Below are 25,843 nucleotides of genomic sequence, written 5' to 3'. Positions count from 1 at the left end.
TATTTGAGCTTATTTGTCACTAATTTTGGCTAACTTTTTTGTGCAGGGTCTCTTGGAATGAAGATTGGACGTCACTTGATGCATTTAAAGATTTGGAAGCATGCAGAATGATGAATTTTGGACCAAGAAGGCAAATTCACTCCTGACCCTTCCAGAGGGTCCTGAGCGAAATTTTGAATATCGATTATCTTGCAATAAAAAACGCTCCTGAAAAATCGCTCCTGACCCTTCCAGAGGGTCCAGGGCGAAAAATTTGAAAAACCCCTATTTTACCTTGTAGAAACAAGACAAACTTGGGTGGAATGAATAAGGAAGAACATTGCCTAGTGATGGGTGAAGGATTCAACGAAAGATGATGAAGGAATTAGCCTAAGGAGGAAAAATCGCTCCTGACCCTTCCAGAGGGTCCAGGTTCCTCCTAAGTTGAATAAAACTAAGTCTGGAATGCTATGAAAGAGCCTATTTGGAGTGCCTTGAAGAGTTTTTTGAACTTTGAAAATGAAAATTTTGAGCCCAATTGTGAATTTCGCTCCTGACCCTTCCAGAGGGTCCAGAGCGAAATCCCCCTAAACGCACTATTTCCTTCAAAATTTTGATGAGATAACTCAGTGGTGCAAGGAAATGGATCCTGGAGATCGATTTGGAAGAGTTTTATGATCAAGCCAAGGTGGATTATGACCTAGGATAAAAAATTCGCTCCTGACCCTTCCAGAGGGCCCAGGGCGAAATCCACATTTTCACCTAATTTCCTCCTGTGAAATACCAAAATTTGAAATGCAAGACTTTAATTAGGTGTGAATTCATCCTCCAGGAGATTTTGGAGTCAAGGTATGAGATATTCAGGACTAAATTGAGAAAATCGGTCCTGACCCTCCCAGAGGGTCTAGAGCGAAATCATTAGCAAACTTCATTAGGCCTTGATCAAGCATTGATATTCTCCACTTTGTACTAAATCACCAAATTTGCTAAATTCGAAACATTTGGGAGGATTAAATTAAATTCGCATTAATTAAAGGCATTGGCAATTTAATAAATTAATTTTTAGGCCTTGAAATAATTAAAAAAATTCACCTTGGGGGCATTAAAATTAATTTTAAAAATTAAAAAATACAAAATGAGCATTATTATGCCTTTATAGGCAAGTCGGCCACCTTTTCAAGGAATTTTTATTTATTTTTACCCCTTATTTGCCAAGTCGGCCTTGAAGGGATTAGGGTGAGCGCCCTATAAAAGGGGGGAGTGCTGCTTCAAATTTCAAATCATTCATTCATTCCTTCTAGGTGCGATTTTAAGGAGCAGATTGAGGAGCGAAATCCAGCAGATTGGAGGCTAAATTTCCAGAATTTGCTAAGTGTTGAAGGATAATTTCCAGATTTTGAAAAGTTAGTGGAGGGTGAAGCTCTTTTGAAGGTTAATTAAGACATAATTCATCCAAGAAAGCCAGCAATTCAATCCTTATCCAGCAAAGTCTGATCTTCTTTCTTCATTTTTCCAAGGTTGATAGTTAAGCTTTCAAAGAAGGAGGTATGAAGAATTAAATTTTTGAAGTTTATATTCAAGACTTGTTTTGATCTCATAGTAATCCTTTGAAAATCTAAGTCTTGCACAATCTGATTTTCATTCATAATTTGAAAATACATAATTCTTGAGTTATCATGTCATTTTCAAATTAATGTTTTGAGCTATTCCCTTGGAAGGTCGTAATTTCTACGCTTTAAGGTATGATGCTTAAAGACTAATTTTGAAATTTTTGTGTAGGCATCAAATGGCGACCCCCAAAGCCAGAGGATCTACTAGTCAACAGGCTCTCATCAAGGAAGATCAGAGGAGCAACGAATTGGAGACCAGGATCGTGTCCAAGTGTAGTAATATCGGAGACACCAATTTAGGAAACTTCAATGTGAAGAAGTTTCGAGAGGCCCCCTACATTGGCAAGCCATCACCTATTGCAAGGAAGATAATCGAGAGTGGCATCATCAAGGCAGCAGGTTTCCCTCCCGCAGTAAGGTGTCATGAGTTGATGATCGAGTGTGCCCGCCACTATGACTCACAATCAAGGACGATCATAACCAAAGACGGGAACATCTTAGCTTACCTTTCAGAGGAAGCTATAAGCGAAGCTCTTCATCTTCCAGACCATAAAGATATGATTTACAAAAGCTTAGAAGGAGTGAGGTCGATCTATGAAGATGATCCTGAGACTTGTCTGAATCTCATCAATAAGAATTGGTTGCTCAAGAGTCGGCCTCGCTTGAACAAGATTCCCAATAGACCACATAGGATCGACTTCCAGGAGGAATACAAAGATTTGATAACTTTGCTCAATCGAGTTACAGGGGCTCCTCAAGCCTTCTTCTTTAAAAAGTGGATGTTCTTCTTCATTCAAATGATAGTCCAAGGAAAAGAAATTCTTCATTGGGCCAAAATTATTTGCAATTGTCTGGATGTGCAGTTGAGAAGCCTAAGACCCACCAAATCATTCCACATGAGCTCATATGTTATATATGCCTTAATCAGGAGTTTCGAGTATGCAGGGCTACCTCACAGAGAAGTGATCGGAAGAGGACCCGGAGAAATGAGGGTTTTGGATTCTTATGTTCATCTGCATCATCCATCTAGAGGTGACTACAAGTTAGTCAATGACACCTTCACGATGAACATTACCAGGATATTGCAAGGTGGGATTCACAATTGACTATCTCTAGATGCGTAGGAGCTTGTGAAGAAGTATGGTGCATGGTTCATCCAGTTTCAAAAATTCACATACATCAGAGTTCATGGGTGTCCTTCACCTCCCTACATGTTGCCAAGGTATCCAATAGACAGAATAATACAACTTGAGGTGACCAGACAGTTGGCAGCTTATGCGAAGGCATCCAGACACAAGCATGGAAATGGAATTCCTGTGCCCATCATATTAGGGAATTCAGTTGAGGTGTGTCCTAACACTCAAGCCTCGGAGGATGCAGAGAAGGAATTATCTTTATACTCATTCTCATTCTTTGCCTCGCGGGAGAATTTTGATCCTCATGGTTATATGGAGGAGACAGTCGGCAGGAAGTACAAGAATGAGTTTCAGGTGGAGGATTTTTGGATGAATCTCCCAGGTGATTTAGAGGTTAAGAGAAAGATGCATTCCCGGCTACCCTTAGATCTCATCAGGAAATGCAAAGTTTATAGAGTAGCCGATCAAGCCCAAGATAATGGTAGATACCTCCAGTCATCTTATGAGAAAGAGGACAAGGAAGTGAAAATAGATTGGAATGAGCCCGAGGTTTTAGACTTGAGAGCCTTGATGGCCCCGTTTTATCCTGCACTCGCAGATGGGTGGATGTACAACATCAGAAGTTGAAAGAGCAGAATGTATCAATGACATTCACTTTGGAGGCAAGACCAGAGGAAGGAGAAGCAAGTGTGAGTGAGAATACTTCTCATCCCAAGGGCTCAAAGAGGAAAGAAAGACCTGAGAAAAGGGAACCCTCCAGGAAGAAGCAGAAAACCAATCCTGATCACCCACCAAGCACATCTTCTCGACATGAAAAGAAGGCAAGTCAAGGAGAAGATCAGGAGAAGATGGTATATGAAATTGACGAGTCTATGGAATCCATGGTACAAAATGACAAGCAAGAAAAGGGACAGACACCTCAACAGTCGTCGAGTCAATCTCCCCAAGTTGATGCTAATGAGCTACATGAAGAGAAGAATGATGATGAAGCGACATCTCCTTTTCGAGAGGATAGACCACTGCTTAAAGAAATACAAGTAAGGGAAACAAGATCCGCCATTCCGGATTGGTTAAAAGAGAGACTGACAAGGGTAGTTGTGGTTGAAGAGGAAGAAGATGTATTTGATTTAGAAAGCCTTATAGGAAACTCTCAAGAGGTAATGGAAAAGAAGAAGGCCACAAAGATGTCCAAGGTAATTAGAGATGAGACAGGATCCAGGAAATTGCAAATAGCTACACCAGTGGTGGACAAATATGAGGGTGAGATTCTTGCAGATGAGTATGACTTAGAAACATTTGAGCTTGGTCCACTTACCTCCGAGCAAGCAATGGAAGAAGCAACTGATTCATTTGAAGTACTTAAAGACAAACTTAAAGAAGAAATGGAAAAGAATAAGAAGCTTGAGAGGGAGGTCAGTGCTTGGAGAATCTATTTTAGTCATCTCAATCAGCCCTTGAGACGTTAGGATCCAGCAATATCCCCTTTACAAGCACTCCCTCTTTAATCAGTGGGTGAGGCAGAAAGAGTCAAGAGCTTGGTTCAGCTTATGAGCTCTTGGATTGATAAATCCCACACGGTAGCCGTTGAATTTGCAACAAGAATGATGAAGACAGTTCATCGAGCTATCCAGGTCCTTAAGATTATCCATAATCTAATGATAACTGTAGCTGCATTCACTCACACTAGAGATGTTATCATTCCTGTCCTACAAGTGATAAGACAAACACCAAGATGGATTCTGGCACAAGAAAAGATAATGGATGGAGGAACACATAATCTCCTACAGTGGTCAGCTCTGCTCCAGATGAAAGAGGTCCTTTTTGAAGACATCAACACCAGATGCAGTCAAGTTGAAGGTATCATTCATCCAATTCAAGATAAGGTGTTTGAGGTGTTGTGTACCATTCTTGGTAGGCGGATCGAGATTGAGACAGATGTGGACATCCAAGAGTTGGAGGAGAGAGTCAAGGTTATCTTTTGCCAAGAGGAGAACATCATCACAGATAAGCAACGAGATCAGATGTACACTACTATGTTCCTGATTGAGAAAACCAAAGAACTTGAACCTAGATGGGAGACAGCTCTTCTCACTGCTTTTGATCAAGTCCTTCACTTGGAAGAATGAATGAAGAGTCTTCCTGAGATTCCCATTGTTGAGATTGAGGGAATTGTGTCCAGATTCATTGAATATGCTAAGAAAGAGCATAGGAAAGGGAACAAAATTCTAGATGAAAAGTTGTTATAGGATGATGTGGCAGCTTAATTCCTATTGGTCTATGTTTCCTCGATATTTGTGCCAGTTAATTATTGGCTATGCATTTGATGATGTTTATCTAAATGGGGACCTTTTTGTAACAAACCCTAATTAGGGTTTAGGTGTCAAAATCTCAGCCGTTGATCTTCTTTTGATCTGGGCCATTCATTGTATTTGAGGATGCTATATATACCCTCACTCATTTTCATTTTGATATATAGAAGTTAGAAAAAAAGGAGAGAGAGCTTAGAGAGAAAAAAGTAATTGTGTAGCAAGCTTGAGTAGTGAAGAAAGAATTTTGAACAATTGTTGTCTATTTGGCTTTGAGATCAATAAAATATTGAAGTTATGGTGTTTTATTGCAATACTTGTGGCTATCTTCATGATTGTTTATTTTCTTGAATCACTCTTAGTTGAAGTAGTATCTAAGTTTAAGTTTGAAGGACTAAGTGTTGTGCTTGATTTTTGGTGAGATTCACATTCCAAACCACTAGCTTCTTACTCATTGTAAGGACGCCTTGTGTGGTCAACTCGAAATATTGAGATTGCTTAAAAATTCAATCATTTTTGGAAGTATTGATATGTATCTCTATGATAGTATCTATATCCTTGATGATTTGAAAGTTACTGAATCACCTTAGAAGATCGCATCAATTCCAGTGGAGTTGTAATTTCTTGGCGATACTGAAATTGGTAGAATCTTACCAAGTCTAGCCTTCATTGAGTCATTCTTAGGATTAGATTAGCATTCCTTCCTTGAAACCCTTATCCTTTTGACATTTTTTTGAGAATCTGTTAGTGTTAGGAAAATCTTGTTCCTGCAGTCGAAAAGAGAGTAACACGGACAAGCTTTCTCTGAAAGTACGTAAGGCCCCTTGAAGAAATAGTATATACAATGACCACTGGTGCTTATCCACACGTAGAGATCCTACAACGAAGAACCTTGAAGTCATCCTGATTGATCCTTTTCGCGACATCTTCAACATTCAGAGACTTTAATCAAGAGAGGATAAGGTACCTTTTGGGTATTTTATTCTATGTTTGGTGGTGTACAAAATACACATCAACAAAACTCAAAAGGGTCCTTTCCCTGAAGTGAACACAAATCAAAAGTTGTACTAGAACTTGTCCACACTGATTTGTGTGGTCCAATGTCATTACCATCACTAGGGGGATTCTTGTATTACGTGATATTTGTTGATGATTACTTTAGGAAAACTTGGATCTATTTCATAAAGTGAAGTGTATTGAAATTTAAAGAATTTAAGGCCCTAGTGGAAAATCAGACTGAGAAGAAAATAAAGACTCTAAGATCAGATAATGGGGGTGAATATATCTCGGAAAATTTTAAAGAATTCTGCATTTATGTTGGGATTAAGAGGGAGTGTACTGTACCTTATAATCCTCAACAAAATGGAGTTGCAGAAAGAAAAAACAGACCCATCATCGAAGCTGCTAAAGCTATGATGCATGATCAAAATCTACATATCTCACTTTGGGTTGAAGCCTCAAATACAGTTGTGTACATTCAAAACAGATGCCCTCATTCAATCCTAGAGAATATAACACCTGAAGAAGCCTTTACAAGAAATAAACCAGATTTAAGCCATCTAAGAATCTTTGGTTGCCACGTGTATATTCACGTTCCTAAAGAAAAGAGAACCAAACTAGAACCCTCTGGGAAGAAAGGCATATTTGTTGGCTACAGTGAAACCACTAAAGGATATGGAGTCTATATTCTAGGACTAAGATCTATTGAAATCAGTAGAGATGTCAAATTTGAAGAAGATGCTGCTTATAAACTATCTCTAAGTACAGAAGATGATCTAATCACAGAATCAGATGAAAATCCTACAATTGAAAATCAGAGGGAGAATAGCATAGAAAATCATGAACTTCAATCACCTAATTTCGAGAATGCTGAAAATCCTAACAACAAGAAAAGACCACTATGGGCAAGAAAGATGATTGAAGAAAATAATGTGGAACCCAATGAAATCTTCAAAGAAAATAAGAAAACAAGAAGTCAATCATGCTATGTTGCACTCATGACCATACTTACAAAATCTGAACCATCAAATGTTGAAGAGGCTTTAACATGTCAAGCTTGGAAAGATGCAATGATTGAGGAATAGCAATCTATCTTAAAAAATGATGTTTGGGACATTGTACCTAGACCAAAAGACAAATCAGTTGTCTCATCAAAGTGGTTATTCAAAATCAAATATGCACCAGATGGTAGTATTGAAAAGCACAAAGCCAGATTCGTTGCCAGGGGGTTCTCTCAAAAGGTTGGAATTGATTACGAAGAGACATTTGCTCCAGTTGCTCGATATACTTCTGTAAGAACCATCTTAGCCATTGCAGTTTCCAAAGGGTGGAAGATACACCAAATGGACATGAAGACCACATTTTTGAATGGTGTTATTGAGGAAGAAGGCTTTGCTACACATGATAGAAATCTCTGTGTGTAGACTAAAAAATGCTCTCTACGGCCTTAAGCAAGCTCTCAGGGCATGGTACAGAAGGATAGATCATTATCTCTCCAAACTAGGATATTCCAAAAATGAAGCAGACTCTAACATATACTTCAAAATATCGGAGGGGGACATGTTAATACTTGTTCTCTATGTTGATGACTTGTTGATAACAGGAGAAGATCACCTCATTGCAAAATGCAAACAAGATCTTGTGGCTGAATTCGATATGAAGGATCTAGGTCTACTGCACTATTTTCTGGGCCTAGAAGTATGGCAAAAAGAGAATTATATTTTCCTAATTCAAGGAAAATACACCACTGATATCTTGATCAGATTTGGTATGATAGATTGTAAGCCTCTATCCATTCCAATGGAAACGAATCGTCATAAGCTCAAAAGTGAAGTAGTAGATTCAGAACCTATAGATCCTACATACTATAGACAAATTATTGGATCTTTTATGTACCTAGTAAACACTCGCCCTGATATTTGTTACGCTACCAATGTGTTAAGTCATTTCATGTGCGAACCTAAGAAGATTCACCTAATGTTTGCTAAGCATATTCCGAGATACTTGCGTGGCACTATTGGACTTGGCCTGAAGTATAAAAATGTTGAGATACAACTCCAAGGGTATTCTGATTCTGACTGGGCAGGAATTTCCATTGATCGTAAAAGTACAACGGGGTGTTGCTTTTGTCTCGGATCAGCTATGATATCCTGGTTTAGCAGAAAACACTCAGCAGTTGCTCAGAGTTCCACTGAACCCGAATATATGGTTGCCTCCATGGGAGCACGTGAGGCAATATGGTTAAGGAAATTGCTAGTTGGACTATTTGGGAAGCCCCTAAACCCCACTGTGATTCACTGTGATAATCAAAGCTACATCAAACTTTCTATAAATCTAGTTTTTCATAATTGATCCAAGCATATAGAAATCCCATACCATTACATTAGAGATATGTTAGATAGAGATGTCATCAAATTGACCTACATCAGCACTGAAGAGCAAAGTGCCGACATATTCACCAAACCTCTTGCAAAGTTGAAAGTGGAGTACTTTAGAGGTAAACTTGGTATGACTAAATTGTAATGGAAATTTCTGATATTAATCTTAATCATATTTAATTGATATATTCATGAATATCTTGAATGCAATATTGCATGTATGTGTTATGTCATGGAAGGTGACAATCTTTCATGTGATGTAAGTGTAAAGATCACTATTGTAAGGCGACGACTTTCACAATAGCCTGATCTGTTATCAAGATTGACTACATTAAGTTGCTGTCCCAGAATAAGCTGGAAATCTTGATACTAAATTTGCTATGATGAGTTATTGAATTGTTATCATTAAATGATTGTTCCGAAATATGCCGGAAATTATGATAACAATCATATCATGATTGACTACATTAATTTGCTGTCCCGGAATGTGCCGGATATCATAATACTAAAATTATTTCACCTGTGATAATGACAATGTTACAATTGTCACTAGAATCAAGGTTGTAATCTGATAAGACTTCAAGTAGTTGTTGTCCCAGAGTGCTGGATATCAGATAATCCATATCTCTTTGAGATATGAAGTATTTCTTTAGTATTTCTCTAGTAAGTGTTACTGAGTGAATTTTATCAAAATTAGATATTTTACTATAAAATCATGAGATTAATTCAAATAATAGAACTTATCTTAATCAGCTTTTCGGATTTTGACAATTGAGGACATGTTATGACTGATAGAGTTAATGATACCAGCAGATCTGAAGGTGTCATTCATTGATATGAGTATGCAATTTGTGTCTATGACTGATTTTGTAATGGCAACTGTACTGTCGTGGTTTGTGTTATAGTTCTTTGTCACTATGCTATGTTTATGCTGTCATCCCTGACACCAGTCTCCGTATTCATGCGATCTGGTTTATTGACTCTGTGCATGTAGAACCACCCAACTGGGCAATGGTGGTGGTGTTCTTCCGGCTTTCTATCCGTAAGTATATATAACCAATTTATGCCAAAATGTGAATGAACAACTCAGCTCATCCCACCTCTTCATCATGTATAACCTTTGGCAAGAGACACGACCTTTCACCATTGGCACCCTTTGAAAGAGTGCAACTCTTCATTATTTCTGCCCTTTGAAAGGGGGACAACCTCTAATAATCAGATCTGCACTTGTTATTTAAAACAGATCTGCACTTCTCATATCTAAATTATTCCCCCTCTCAAATGAGGTTCTCTTCTCCCTTTTATATCTCATTGTTGAGGGAGTCACAACTTTTCCTTTCATGTCTTTTGACTTTTCATTAACTAAATTAATTTTTAATTAATCATATTTAATTATATTATTTTATATTTTAATTTAATTTTAAATATTTTAATTTTATTATTATCATTTGTTATTAAATTTTATTTCAAAGTGGGGACATTACACGTGGCTTTCATTGCTGGCCGTACTTTCATTGCTGGCCGTACCTTCCTTTGCTGGCCATACATTTTGGTGTTTGTTGCTGGGCGTGTTTGGTGTGCTTTGTGTGGGAGATTTCGGTGATTCTGTGTTCAGCGATTCTGGTTTTTGGGTGTGTGCGAATCTCCAGTGTTTGGTGTGCTTTGTGTGTGAGATTTCGTTGATTTTGTGTTCAGCGATTCTGGTTTTTGGGTGTGTGCAAATCTTAGGGTTGTGTGTGCTTCGTTGGTGTGGCTTTCCATATTTGCTGTGGTTCATGGTGGCAGATCAGTGGAGTTGCAGCAGGCTGTTCTATGTAACAACAGTTCGGTATTGTGGTTTTTACTTCTTGCAAAGCTTTTCCTTGTTCTCGTGCTTCTCCTTTAGTTCTATGTTTGTAATTGCTATATTTCATATTAGCTGCCATTTTTTAGAATGATTCATTGTAAAGCTAAATGGTAGTACCATTAGCTATCATTGTTTGTATCTTATTTTGTAATTCCCACTGTACAAGTGGAAGAGGATGGCTTGACCGCCTTCTATGTTTGTAATCAGGAAGTGAGTTCAGTCCTCCCATTGAAATACTGTAGTAGAGTTGATTAGTTGTAATAAGTCCTCCTGCTGAAATACTGTGGTAGAGTTGATTAGTTGTAATAAGTTCTCCCGCTGAAATACTGCGGTCGAGTTGATTTTGTTTGTAATAAGTCCTCCCCCTGAAATATTGCGGTAGAGTTGATTTGTTTGTGTGTTGGTGTTTCTCCTTGGCTGGTTTACTGCCAAGTCTTTTGATTTTCTATCCGGCTGAAAGGTGGAAGGGACTGGCTTGCCACCCAAATTTGTAATCAATTTCAGTTTTAAGCACCCAACGATCCCCTCAACACTGTATGCTCTCACCCTCCTAGATTGGGCTCTCGGTGATCAGAAAGTGGAGGGTTACTTTCAGCAGCATTTGGTTGTCATTTCCTAACCATAGCAAGTGTTGTGTTGAATGTAATTGTGGGAAAAAAATGGAAAAAATTAAGGGGGATATTTCAACCTTCAAATATAATTATTATCAAAAGTAAATATTCTGATACAAGCTCATGAAAGTCTCTCTTTTCTTTTGCAAAATTTGTGAGGATTTTGTTGTTTGTTAACATATTTAGCAGTAAAAGAGATGATTTCCAATTGACGAAAATGAAATTGAATAATGAATGTTTAAACTTCTAGTTCAAGCACAAAGGTTTGTTTTACCCAAAATGAATCAAGACAAAATCTTGTTTTACCCTAACGCAGAGTCGTTAGGAGTTATTGAACTTTTTGTCCATCCCCAGTTTCCTTTCCCTAAATCCACGTGTGTGAAAATTCTTGATCAGAATTATAATGAAATCACTTTTTTTTTCCTTTTAGTGTTGGGTGAGTTTTTTACCAGCCTTGCATGAGTTTTATGAAAAAATTGCTGCTGACTTTTCTTGTGAGTTACTCAACAGGCTTTATGGCTTGTGAATAGTTATGAGTCATGTGAGTAATCGCAGGATTTTACAACTATGATTTTGGGTATCGATATGATGTCTGTATGTTCATGTGATTGGTAACTATCAGGCAATATTAAGCTTTTTTTGTGTTAGCGCCCTTGCTTCACAAATTATTATTAACTATATTTTCTTTCTTATATTCCATGACTAGAATCTAAATGCATATTCCTTGTACTGTAGATGATATATTTAGTATTTGCAGTCGCATTTTCTGCCCACTGCAAATCTAATATTCCTTGTTTATTTTATATAAAATGCTGTGCTTATTCTTCATGATACAATTTTAGTTTTGTTCTTTTCCTGTTGAGGGATTCACTGAAAAGATGTATCCTTTTGATATTATTTCAGGGAAAGTCATCACTTGTAGCAGCCCTCTCACAAAGTGACCTATACATTGATGATAAGTATGTTGTTTAGAAAATTTAAATTTTTAACGCTTATGTAGTTTCTTGTTTATGCATTTAATAGTAACCAAATGGTATTTGCTGTGAGTTTTCTACCTTGAACTGCAAATCTTTTTAACATCTGGAGAATGCTAATGCAGACTTTTTGCAACACTGGACCCACGTGTTCGAAGTATTTTTCTCCCATCTGGGTAAATCCAATTAGACATTTTTTTTCCTTGTCAGTTTTGAGATGCTTTGTTTTTTTCTGTAACCCACTTTTCATGTGTCGCACAGGACCAATTTTCGTGAATAATGAAATAATTCGTCTTCCAGATAAACTTAGGAGAGAGACATTTACATATATTTAAATGTTTTGGAAATTATGTAGGCAGAAAATGCTTCTGAGTGATACAGTTGGTTTTATATCCGATTTGCCAGTACAGGTAAATGCTTTGTAAAATGATTGCTTAATGATACTGCATATGTTATGTGGATTGGTAATATTTGATATCGTTGATGATTACATATTAAGTTGTTTCAATTTGTTTTTTAACAGTTAGTGGAAGCATTCCAGGCAACTTTAGAAGAAGTGACAGAAGCAGACCTTCTTGTGGTAAACTAATGCTAGTAAATTTTCAAATTCTGTTTGATGTGTTTGATATGAGGTTAAAAACATATTATTGAACTGTTAATGTTTTGATTAACATGGAAAAAGAAGTTAGTATCTTGGACATTTTTCAGGCTTCAGTGATCCAATGGATGTGTTGTTTTCTTATCTCTAGTTATTATGCTCCACCACCACTTTTAATTTTATGGTAATGTATATTTAAAAAAAATAATTTAAATATTGGGTATCTACAATGGGCTCCAGCCCAACAAGAAAGGCATACATTTTAAAATAAAAGCTAAAATCCTGTGCAAAACCCATGCAAGGGTGACACACAGAAAGACATTAAATATCTAACTATAAATCGTTTTTCCCAATGCAACCTTATAATCATATGACCTCTCTTTGGATTTTTAGGCAGTGCTTTCTTGGACAACACTTTGGTCCAACCAACATTATCATCTTCCTCAAATTCAGAAATGCCGCATTTTTGGTAGGCATGCAAAATTAATTAATTAATTAAGTAATTTATTATGTTGTCTAAAATTATTTTATGGCAACTGATATTTAATTAATTATTATTTAAATTAAAGTGATTTTTGGGGTCAAAATAAAATATAAATAAAATCATTTTATGATTAAAAAATTTAAACATCTCTTAAAGTGCTAATACACAAAAATCAATCTTATTGAATCCTTACCGGCCTAAGTTCAAATACATAGCTTTGCAAGCTTATGCCATAGAGAATTTGATGTTATATGAAGCATCATGCATTGATTACAAGCATCTACTATAGGGAAGATATTGGGCATTACTAAACTATTGTTGCATGGGGTTCTTGATGCAATCTGGACCTCTTCTTCCCAGCAAGACAATCTCTCACTAATCGTAGAGTTGCAAACATTGTTACACATATAACAAGATTTAAAGGACAGCCACAAGGATGTTCTAAATAGTTATGAAAGTGTTTAAAGTGACCTACAAACCTAAGTTAACAATGGATGAGTGAAACAAATTCAAAAACCTGCAAAGACATTGGAGAGCATATGGAGGAAGGAAGGTTTACAAATTGTAAGGAAAACTAAAATAGTCATGAAGATAAAAGACTATGATAGGTCTAGGAAAGGTTTACAAATTGTAAGGAAAACTAAAATAGTCATGAAGATAAAAGACTATGATAGGTCTAGGAAAACATTGCCAAGTCAAGTGTACAATGAACAAATTTTAAGTGAACACGAGGATAGTTGGATAGAAGTCCATGCCATACTCATTTTGAAGAATGAAGACAGTTATGTCCTGAATCATGAAAAGTAAGGCCATATAATGTATGGAAGGGACAAGTGTTGTGGAGTCCAAGTATGACAAATTGTTGTTGCATTTCCATTTTCAGGGTATAGAGAAGCTAGTCAAGGCAGAAATCTAAAACAATTGCCTTCATTATGGTCTTGGTAGGCCTTTGTTGTTGTTGTAGTTGTCATCATAGCAGCATTAATCATTTGGGGAATGAATTGACAAAGCAAAAGTATAAGTTTAAAAAAAAAAAATTGCTTTATAAAAAAATGTAAAAAACTGAAGAAAAATAGTTAAAAACTACTTTTTTTTTTAATATTTAAGGGCATTTCCATAGCATAGTGATATTGTAAGCAAATAAAATAGAGACTTCAACACATGGATTGTAGAAATTGGATTTTTGTTGTTTATATTCATATTGCTGATTACATTGCACAAAACATACCACAACAACGTAAATAATAACTAGACGGTGAGAGTTGTCAAAATGTCAATTACAATATAGTTTGTGACTTTGCACAAAGTCAATCTATAAATTGAATACAAAGTTCCAAAAAATAAAATGTAGCCGATGACATGCTAGAGGGTAGGAGACCTTGGGTGAGAGCCTGTCGTAGCTCAGTCAATAGTCAATAATATGAGGATCCAAGCTGGCCTCCGTCGTGATATCAAAATCACCAACATCAATCCACTTAGGCTCTGGATTAGTATTGTTAGGTCATATAGAATTTAGTCTTTGGTTGTGACATTTGAACACAAATATTTTAAAGGAAGCTACACTACACTAGGGTATTTGGTCCCTGTTGATGGTGTTTTCACGCACTATCGAACACAGAATATGTAAATCATGTTCAATTTACATTCAATATGCAAGTTATAGTTTATTAACTAATTTTGTTGTATTTATTATTGCCTTAATGTATATATTTGACTATCTTTCTTTTTTTTTGTGGCAGGTGAGAGGAGCATTTAATATTTTCTCTGTCCTATCTCACGAATGCCACTCGATATAAGTATATAACAAATAGGGCACGGTCAAGCAATGCCTTGATCGGTCATGACCGATCAAGACATTACTTGATCGTGCCTTTTTGTTTATACTAAACAAATGCATGCTCAACGTTAATGCCAATCGGTGTGGGAGTAGTATTACAACCGATGTCTATCGGTGTTTGCTTAATGCTAACAGCCGATAGTTATTGGTGTGTTAGCCTTAACAACCGATAACTATCGGTGTAGGCTAACACACAGATAACTATCGGTGACCTTTGTTATATTGTCACCCAATATATCATATGCAACCTGATATATTATATGCAACCCGATATATATTAATCGGTGTTTTCATTAATCATTTATTTATCATTATTTATGTTAATCGATATACATCTAAATACAAGATTTATTAGATCGATGAACATAACCAAAATACATAGTATGATTATCAATAGGTTGTTTATATGCAAATGTAGAATGGCTATCAAGGAGGAATTAATTGCTTGAAGGTTTTATCATAGTTTTCGATATGATAAATGATTGAATGAGAGACTTCATTTTATCTCTCATTCAATCATTTATCTTACCGAAGCTATCATGCGTTAACAGAATAAAGTATTGAATACTCTATCCTCTCTTGAACAAATACTTCTCAACTGCTGAAGATGGCAAAGGATTACTTGAGACGACTTTAAGGTTTATGATGTCAGGTTTTGACATGTTGGATAGCTTCAATGATGTGAAGTGTTTTTTGTACCTTCAAGGGGACACACAATTGTAATTTATTAGTTCAAGCTTCAATGAATCTATTCTTCGAATGATGTTGCAATGTCGCTCTTTTCTACTACTAATGATCTTGATTAAAAAAGCGAAAAAGGAGTAAGGTTTAGGAATGCTATTCTAATGCTAGGAATGCAAGACAATGGACAACTTCAAGTGAGCTCAACTAAGCTTTGCTTTGACATATCATGAACATCTCCACAACGCTAGTGCAATCTTCTAAGGGTAGCTTAATGATTTTCAATTTACTGCCACAAGCATAGACGCCTTAAAGATGAAGCTTATCAATGATGAAATAGTAATTGAAGTTAAGCTTTAGCTATGGTAAGTTCAGTCGAGTACGCAATATATTTACCATCGATGGAGTACTAGTAGTATGGACAATGAGCGCTTCACTATCAATCATGCACATGCATCTTTCATTCATCTAAAATACTTAAAGAAATTTCTATTCTGTTTTTTTTGTCTTTTCAAATATTAAGTTCTCTCATAAAAGGATGAAGAAACAAGCAAATGCTCCAAAATGCAATAAGTCATCAACACTTCGATGATTTTATTAATTCTGCAGCATCAAGCAACAATTCTTCAAAACTCTTCTAATCGATCATTTACAAATGAAATGAGTGGGGCTTATATAGTGCTCCCAGATACAATGAATGGCCCAGATTAAATCAGAATCAAGGGCCAAGATTATGTCACCTAAATACTAATTAGGGTTTGTTACGTCAAAACCTAATCTTATTGTAAATTATTTAATATCAGCCATTGGGAATGTGACATCCATTTGGCAGAAACATCGAGAAAAAAAATCCTCCAATAAGAAAAATGATGCCACATAGGATTATAACAAATTACTTCTAGAAGCTTGTTTCCCTTATCTTTTTGTTTTGTTGCAAATTCAACGAATCTGGACATCATGAATTCAATCTCAGTTATTAGAGTGGCAGTCAAGTTCTTTAACTGTTCTTCCATGAAGTTGGCTTCGTCCAAGGTAGAGGCAAAGGTTGTCTCCCATCCTGGCCCATAATCTCTAGTCTTGATAGCAAGTACCATGAATGCGTGTATGTCATCCAGTTGTCTTTTACAAGATGATCCGTCTACTCCAAAGAATATAATATTCACTCTTTCAGCTAGCTGATCAGCATGTATGTGGATCCCTTCATTCATTTCCTTGTCAAGTATGATTTCAACTACCTCTACAATCTTATCATGTATCAAGCTCCATCAACTTGGGTGCTTCCACTTTTGATATCTTCGAAAATGACCTTCCTCATGCAAAGCAAGTAACACCACTGCTGGAAATCAGGCGATTGTTCACTATTTAACACTCCTCCATTCACCAAAGTTTGCTTGGGTAGATTCTTCATTGCTTGTAATCTCGACATGGTATAGTCTCTGGTAAAGATGAAGGTGTCATAGGCTGCCATGAGGACTTGAGTTCTCTTAAGGACACTTACGGCTCTATCAAATATTCTCACTAATTCTTTCACAAACGCATTCGCCTTCTTGAAAGTCTTATTTATCCAAATCTCCATTAGGTTTGCTGAAGTTCTCATCTTTTCTAAATTATCAACTAAGTTGGGAGGAAGTAATGGTGGTGGTGTAGTTGAAGGATTATGCTGCCTTAGTGGTTCCTTGAAGTGATGTAAGTAATTTCTCAATGCACTTGTCTTTCCAACTTCTTGTTCTTCTCTACTTCCAATCTCAACATGTCATGAGCTATCTTCACTATGTCATTTATGTCTTCCAAATGCTTGCTTAGTAGTGGGAGGACCTAAGTCAATAGTCTCCAAATCATATTCTTTTGCTGTGATCTCGCCTTCAAGCTTATCTACTCTTGGAGTGGCAATTTGTATCACTCATGATCCTGTACTATCTCTTTTCATCTTTGACATCTTAGTTGATTTCTTCTTTTCAGCAGTCTCTTGAGTTCTATTCAAGAAACTGTCTAAGTCATCCAAAGGTTCTTCTTCTATCACCATGACTTCCTTTGCTAGTCTCTCCTTGAGCCATGCTGGATAGAAAATTTCTCTTCTCCTACTTGTACCTCATTGGGTTGCTGATCTTCTTAGGGTGGAGAGGTCACTTCTTGATCTTTATTTTCAATATCCACATACACATCTTTGCCTTCTTTGTTATTAACCTGTACATGCAGAAGTGAGTTACTTCGGTTCTGTGGTTGTTTACCTTTATCTGCTTTCTTGTATCTACAATTTTGGACTATGGATTCCATGGATTCATTCATTCCATGCTCCATGCTCTCTCTAAGTGGATGACTTTCCTGACTGGCTACTTGATTCATCTCCACTTCGTGTATGACAGAAGTACTAGGGGAAGGGCGAACTGAACCTGATTTTTGCTTCTTGTTTGAAGGCTCTTGTGATTTTCTTTTCTCTTTGATCCTCTGGAGTGAGTTGACTGGGCGACACTTCCACTCATGTTTGCACTTTCTGTATCTTCATCAGAGGATGTTGTCTCTCCCATCGGCTTGAAAGTCAGCTGTGTATTCTGGCTCTTTAACTTTTGGATTTGGATATCTACCCATTGTTTTGTATATGCTAAGACTGTCTTCATCAAATCTTTCAAATTGTTTATTTCCACGTCAATCTTATTGACCTTCACCTCATTTTTCTTTTGCTCGTATGTTGGTTGAAGGCTTCTTCCACTATCCTGTGCATGGTTTGGAATGTTGAAGACCTTGCATGTCTTTACGATGTTAATTGATAATCTTGAGCACATTCTTCTTCTAATGTCAAAATCATCTTGAGCATTCATCCAATGATCCTCTAAATGCGGCTAATGCCTATGCTTCCTTCCATTAGATCTTCTAATATTGCCATGAGGAGCAAATTTGTCTCTGGAGAAGTCTAGAATGAGGAAGCGAGATTTCAACTCTTCTTCTGATTTCTTTGTTGCTTGTAGGGATGGACACACTTCCAACGATTGCTTGACTGAGATGGGAGAAGCAATCCCTGTCTTGTTTAGTTCTTCTGCACTTTATCATATGTAGTCAATTGTCTTACCAACTCAAGCAGTACTATCTTGTCGGTTGGATATCATAGTAGTATGTAAGGTGGACACGAGTATCCTTGTATTATGATGTAGGTGAACCTGGGAAATTGGATATACCAAGCACCAAATTTCTGTAGTAACTCTTTTGCTTGCGGGGATAACCTTTGATGTATGCCACCTTGCAATGTTCTCGTCAAATGCATGGTGAAAGCATCAGTTACCCTTTGGTAGTGTGCTCTGCCGGGGTAGTGTTGACGTGTATTTTGTACACCATCATACACAGAATAAAATACCTAAAGGCATCTTATCCTCTCTTGAATAAAGTCTCTAACTGCTGAAGATTCGCATGAAGGATCAGTTAGGATGACTCCAATGTTCTGGTTAGTAGGGTCTCTACGTGTGGATAAGCTCCAGTGGTATGATGTGATTTGCTGTGTCCTCAAGGGGCCTTACACTCCGAAGTCCTTGTTTTTGCTAAACTAAAGAAGCTTTCAAAAAATAACAAAAGGATAGGGTTTTGCAAGAGGTCTAATCTAATCTAACCCTAAGAATGACTTCATGTAGACAAGACTTGGCAAGATTCTACCAACTTCAATTTTGCCATAAAATAACAACTCAATTGAAATTGATGCGATCTTCTAAGGTAACAAAATGATTTTCAACGCATCAAAGATCAAAGACACTACCACGAAGGTACATATCCAAGATACAATAATGATTGAAGGTTAAGTGATTCAAATATATCTAGTCGACCACGCAAGGCGTTCCTACAATCAGCAAGAAGCTAGTGGTATGGAAAGCGAATCCTACCAAAGATCAAGTCTCACACTTTGTCCTTCGAATTAACACACTACTTTGATTGAGCATGATTCAAGTAAATTGAACAACCATGAAGATAACCAAGAAAGTTGCAACAAAACACCATAACTTCAATATTTCATTGATTTCAAAGTCATCATGTACAACAATTATTTGAATTCCTTTTCTCAAACTCAATCTTGCTACAAAAGTAAAATTGCTTCTAACTCTAATCTCTCTAATACATCTAACTCTCTCTCTAATCTCTAATTTTCTGATTACAAAACGAAATGAAAATGAGGGTATAAATAGCATCCTCAATTACAAAGAATGGTCCAGATTGAAAGCAGATCAACGGTCAAGATCATGACACCTAAACCCTAATTAGGGTTTGTTACAAATGGCCTCCTTTTTACTGAACAATATTAAATGCATAGCCAAATATTAAATTTGGCACAAAAACCTAGGAGACATAAACCAATGACAATTAAGGTGCCATGTCATCTATAACAACCTCTCATCTAGAATCTTATTCCCTTTCCAATTCTCTTTTTTAGCATATGCAATGAATCTTGATACGATTCCTTCGATCTCAGCAATTGGAATCTCAGGAAGATTCTTCATACTTTCCTCCAAGTGGATGACTTGATCGAATGCATCTAGAAGAGCTGCGTCCCATGAAGATTCAAATTCCTTTGTTCTTTCAATCAGGAGCATGGTGGCAAACATCTGATCATATTGCTCGTTTGTGATATTAGTGTCCTTGCAAAAGATGACCTTGATTCTATCCTCTAATTCTTGCATATCCACATCTGTCTCGACCTCGATCCTCCTGCCAAGAATGGTACGTAGTACCTCAAATACTCTGTCCTGGATCGGATTGATCACCTCCTCAACTTGGCTACATCTAGTACTGATGTCCTCAAAGAAAACACTCTTCATATGGAGTAAGGTTGACCACTGAAGCAAACTGTGAGGTCCTCCATCCATGATCTTTTCTTGCGCTAAGACTTTCCTTGATGTGTGTCTAATTACTTTCAAGACAGGAATGATAACACCTTTGGTATGAGCAAATGCGGCTACTGTTATCATCAAATTGTGGATTATCTCAAGAACCTGGATAGCTTGATGAATAGTCTTCATCATCCTTGTTACAAATTCTACGGCAACTGTATGAGATTTATCCATCCAAGTACTTGTACGCTGGACCATATTCCTGAATCTTTCTGCCTCATTAATTGATTGAAGGGGAAGTGCTTGCACTGGTGATCTAGCTGGATCCTGACGTCCCAAAGGTTCATTGAGATGACTGAAGTATGTCCTCCATGCACCTCTCTCTCTCTCAAGCTTTCTATTCTTCTCCATTTCTTCTCTAAGCTTGTCTTTCAATGCCTCAAATGAATCGGTGGCATCATCCAATGTCTGCTCAGCTGTGGATGGTCCTAGCTCAAATTTCTGTATATCATATTCCTCTGCTAGGATCTCACCTTCATATTTGTCTACCGCCGGTGTAGCTATCTGTAGTTTTTTGGATCCAGTCTCATCTCTAATCATCTTAGACATCTTGGTAGCCTTCCTCTTCTTTGTTACTTCGTGAGAACGTCCAACAAGGCTTTCTAAATCAATTACATTATCCTCGTCCTCTATCACGATCACCTTGGTTAATCTTTCCTTCAACCAATCTGGGATGGCCGATCTTGTCTCCTGAACCTATATTTCCTTATGCACTACTTCTTCTTCTCTGGGAGGAGATGTTATTTCGTTGTCTTCTCTATCTTCATCTAGCTCATAATCTTGGAGAGATCCATCTGGTGACCCTTGCGGTGCCTGTCCTTCTTCCTGCCTATCGTTCTGTACCATAGACTCCATAGATTCTTCCACTTGAAGTGTCCTCTTCTCTGGTCTAGAAGAAGTACCGGATGAACGATCTCGATTGGCCCCTTGCTTCTTCTTGGAAGATTCCCTCTTTTCTGGTCTTTCTTTCCTCTTCGAACCTCTTGGATGGAGATTGCCTTCACTGGCACATCGAAGGTTACCTTCACCTGAATTTCTAGGATTAGGATTGCCTTCGCTCACACTAGCTCCACCTTCGGCTAGTTTCTCTTCCAAAGTGAAAGTCATAGCTATGCCTTGCTCTCTCAACTTTTGATGCTGTACGTCAACCGATCTGCGAGTACAAGACAAGACTGGAGCCATCAAAGCATCTAAATCCACGACCTTGGGCTCATTCCAATCTAACCTTATTGATTTGCTTTCTCGATCATAGGATGATTGGATATGTCTGCCACTGTCCTGTGCTTGGTCGGCCACTCTGTAAATCCTGCATTTCCTGATGAAATCCAAAGGCAATCTAGAATGCATTTTTCGTTTCACTTCAAGATCATCTAAGAGATTCATCATAAAATCTTCTATTTGGTACTCATGCTTAAACTTCCTACCGACTGTCTCCTCTAAATATCCATGTGGATCAAAGCTTTCTCTCAAAGCAAAGGATGAAAAAGAATACAAGGCTAACTCCTTCTCTGCGTCATCCATAGCTAAAGCATTAGGACATACCTCAACTGAATTGCCCAAAATGATAGGTACTGGAACTCCATTCCCATGTCTGTGTCTGAATGCCTTCGCATATGCTGCCAACTGTCTCGTTACTTCAAGTAACACAATTCTGTCTGTCGGATATCTCGGCAACATGTATGGAGGTGAAGGACATCCATGCACTCTAATATAAGTAAACTTTGGAAATTGAATAAACCAAGCACTATACCTCTTTATCAATTCCTGTGCATCCTGAGATAATCTGTTGTGAATCCCTCCTTGCAACGTCCTTGTGATGTTCATCGTGAAGGTATCATTAACTAGCTTGTAGTTGCTTCCTGGCGGATGATGCAAGTGGACATAAGAATCACAAACTCTGACCTCGCCGGGTCCTCTTCCAATCACTCCTCTGTGAGGTAGTCCTGCATACTCAAAACTTCTAATCAAGGCATATATGACGTATGAACTCATGTGGAAGGACTTGGTAGCCTTGAGTCTCCTCAACTGTACGTCCAAGCAATGGCTAATCATCCTAGCCCAATGTATGGTTCCCTTTCCCTGAACAATCACCTGGATGAAGTAGAACATCCACTTCTCAAAATAGAAGGCGTGAGGGGCTCCTGTAACTCGGTTGAGCATTGTGATCAAATCTCTGTACTCCTCCTGGAAATCAATCCTGTGTGGTGTGTTCGGGATCTTGCTCAGGCGAGGACGGCTCTTGAGTAACCAGTTCTTGTTAATGATGCTTAGACAACCATCTGGATCATCTTCGTACATTGACCTGGCTCCTTCTATGCTCTTGTATATCATGTCCCTGTGCTCTGGAAGATGGAAAGCTTCACTTATAGCTTCCTCTGAAAGATAGGCCAAAGTGTTTCCTTCATTGGACACGATCGTTCTGGACTGAGGATCATAATGACGAGCACACTCGATCATCAACTCATGGCACTGAACTGCAGGAGGGAAGCCGGCCGCCTTAATGATGCCACTCTCGATTATTCTCCGGGCGACAGGTGATGGCTTGCCAATGTAGGGGACCTCTCGAAACTTCTTCGTGCTGAAGTTACCCAAGTTAGTATCTCCAATGTTGCTCCACTTCGACACAATCTTCGTCTCCACTTCTTCGGTCTTTTGATCTTCCTTCATGAGCGCTGGACGACTGGTGGATGCTCCCACCTTCGGGGTCGCCATACCTACACAACATTTCATAATGAGAAACTAGATTTTGCAATACATAACATAGATTAGATAAAAGATTAATTTTTAGGAAACCTCATGATAAGTCCTTGAGTTATCATTTCCTAAAAACAATTGAGCTACTGGAATTCAAAATTCAAAATTCAAAATTTAGGCTATGACGATCAACAATTCAAAATTAAAACAATAAAACCATATCGCCATACCTCACTAGAGAGCTAACTCTAGAATACAAAATAGAGGAATTCGCCTAGGCAAAATTAATGCTAGATGGCCTTGACGTGATCTTCAAACAAACGTCCTTCTTATCGACTTCGCCACCCTTGGAGTCTTTGACGTATTCTTCAATGTCTTTCGCCTTAATTCAAACTTCAAGTTCGCACTCCTTAGATGATGTTTACGCCTTCCTTTGATGAAATTCGCACCTTGAACACCACTCGCACCTCCTTTTGAATGATAATTTCGCACCACCTCTGGATACTCCAAATCGCACTTGAATGTAGATGATTAAATGATGATGTGAAAATGAAATTTTCACCCTCCCTTTATAAGCGCTCACACCACAATTACCTTGAGGCCGACTTGGTAAAAATAAGGTAATTAAAACGATTTTTAAATAAATAATAAAGGCCGACCTTTCAATCCAAGCACTCCATTTGATTTTTAATTAATTAATAATTAATTATTAAATGCCTTTGTTTTTTAATTTAACAAACTCGATTTTTTACAAGGCAAAAATAATTAATATATCTTGCGCAAATTTTAAATGCTATTTTTAATTGAATTTTTTAATTTATCGAATTTAGCATTTAAAATAAATTCAAAAATGTTTGTTTTGGCGCCAAAATTTGAAGGTGAAAAATACAAACCTCATCGCCCTGGTCCCTGACTGAGGGACAGGAGCGATCTATCAACTTGGTCTTGATTCTTGCACTTTTGACGTTCAAAGTCTCCATCCTTACGTTGAAACTGGCGTTTTTGCTAGGAATTTCGAACTTGACTAACTTGTTTGTGTGAACGAGTGCCTCTTATGACCATTATCGCCCTGGTCCCTTGGAGAGGGACAGGAGCGAACTTCATGCTTTCTCCTTGATCTTAGCCTCTTTAATCACTAATCTCCATCATAAGGCGAAAAATAACGTTGTTTCTTCATTCCACGCTTGTTTCACTTGACTTCTACAAGGCATATTCGATTTTTGGAGGATTATCGCCCTGGTCCCTTGGTGAGGGACAGGAGCGATCCTTGTGTTCTTACTTGAAATTCTTCGTTCTTGATTTTAACTCCTCGTTCATTACCTTTCAAACGACGTTTTAAACCTTTTGCAACTTTGTTTTGACATGATCTTCGAAGGATAACAAGTGATTTAGCAAATATCGCCCTGGTCCCTTGGTGAGGGACAGGAGCGATATAGCTTCCTTGTTCAAATTGATGACCATTTGACGTTTGAAACTTTTGCATATCATCTTCTTAAGACACCTTTGATACTTTGCAACCTCGTATAATCCTGACTTGGCATGATTTGTGCATGAATTGGCAAATATGGTGGATATCGCTCTGGTCCCTACCTGAGGGACAGGAGCGAACTTCAATGTCTTGGGCTCATGCTTGCTTTCATCAACTTGCCATTGTTTTCATAATGTAAGATGAAGTCCCTTGATCCTTCTTAACCACTTGATACTTGTTTAACCTTTGAAATCTAGGCCTTTATGAAAATTTCGCTCTGGTCCCTGCCTGAGGGACAGGAGCGAACTGGGAGATTTGGTGCAAAATCCTTTATCCTTGGCGATCATCATAACTTCGTTCTTCATTGAGATGCTTCAAAACGTCCTTGCCACCATGTATCCGGACTTGGAGTGGTCTAAACTTGAGTGGAAGGGCAATATAACCATCATATCGCCCTGGTCCCTGACTGAGGGACAGGAGCGAACTTGCTCTTGTAGGCTTCATCTCACTTTGCTAACCTCAAAAATTATCTTCAATGGTCTTGTTGTACCTCATTTCATTCATCCATGGCTTGGAATTTGCTCTTACTTGGCAAGAAATTTGTCTAAGGCAAAAATCGCTCTGGTCCCTGACTGAGGGACAGGAGCGAACTTGGGCATTTGGGTCCCTTGTTGATGTTTTGCAATCTCCAATTTGTCTTCAACGAGTCCGTTACACTGTCTTTGCTTGCCTCAAACTTAAAATTTGCTTGATCTTTGCCTAAAACATGCCTTATGAAGAATTTCGCTCTGGTCCCTGGGAGAGGGACGGGAGCTACAATGGATTTTGCCCTGGTCCCTGACTGAGGGACAGGAGTGATTTTTTCCTTTTGGTTCATTCTCTTTCACGACGGCACCTCAAGTTATATTCATTTGATAAAACACATCTCCTTTGATCTCTTAAATCGTCAAGTCGTTAAAATCCCGCAAGGACAAAGCAATGTCTGATTTTGAGCTCCGGTCCTTCACTGAGGGACAGGAGCGATTTTGCTTCCTGGGGCATTTCCGTGTTCGTGAAATTCTTCAATTTATATTCAACGGAAAGATCACGCCTTTCTTTACTACTTCCACTTGAAAAATCATCTTGACCTTGCAGAGACAGTAAGATTTTTGAAAACGAGCTCTGGTCCTTCACTGAGGGACAGGAGCGATTTTGCTCCTACAGGCCAAAATATCAAGATTTCACAATTTTAATCACTTCACAAGGCAAAAACAAATCATTCCCCATGCCCAGGATCAAATATCAAAAAACTCAAAATTTGGTTAAAATTACTCAATTGAATAAAATTCACAATTTCATCATCAACACTTAGACAAATTAAGACTTTGCACTCAAAAT

At 37.8% G+C, this 25,843-nt stretch overlaps 1 protein-coding gene across 2 annotated transcripts in view; it reads left to right on the top strand.

Moving 5' to 3' along the window:
- Positions 1-25,843, top strand: part of LOC131075803 (GTP-binding protein At3g49725, chloroplastic) — a 186,479-nt gene that overhangs the window by 101,721 nt on the left and 58,915 nt on the right. For both annotated transcript variants that reach the window (XM_058012703.2, XM_058012702.2), the window contains 4 exons: positions 11,769-11,824; positions 11,965-12,015; positions 12,195-12,249; positions 12,363-12,419. In XM_058012703.2, the coding sequence (XP_057868686.2) occupies positions 11,769-11,824; positions 11,965-12,015; positions 12,195-12,249; positions 12,363-12,419 (219 nt within the window). The remainder of the gene's footprint in view (positions 1-11,768; positions 11,825-11,964; positions 12,016-12,194; positions 12,250-12,362; positions 12,420-25,843) is intronic.

This window comes from Cryptomeria japonica, chromosome 3, assembly GCF_030272615.1.
Source record: "Cryptomeria japonica chromosome 3, Sugi_1.0, whole genome shotgun sequence".
Classification (NCBI taxonomy): Eukaryota; Viridiplantae; Streptophyta; class Pinopsida; order Cupressales; family Cupressaceae; genus Cryptomeria; species Cryptomeria japonica.
Note: the sequence above shows the minus strand (reverse complement) of the source record. Positions and strands in the feature narration are given on the sequence as shown.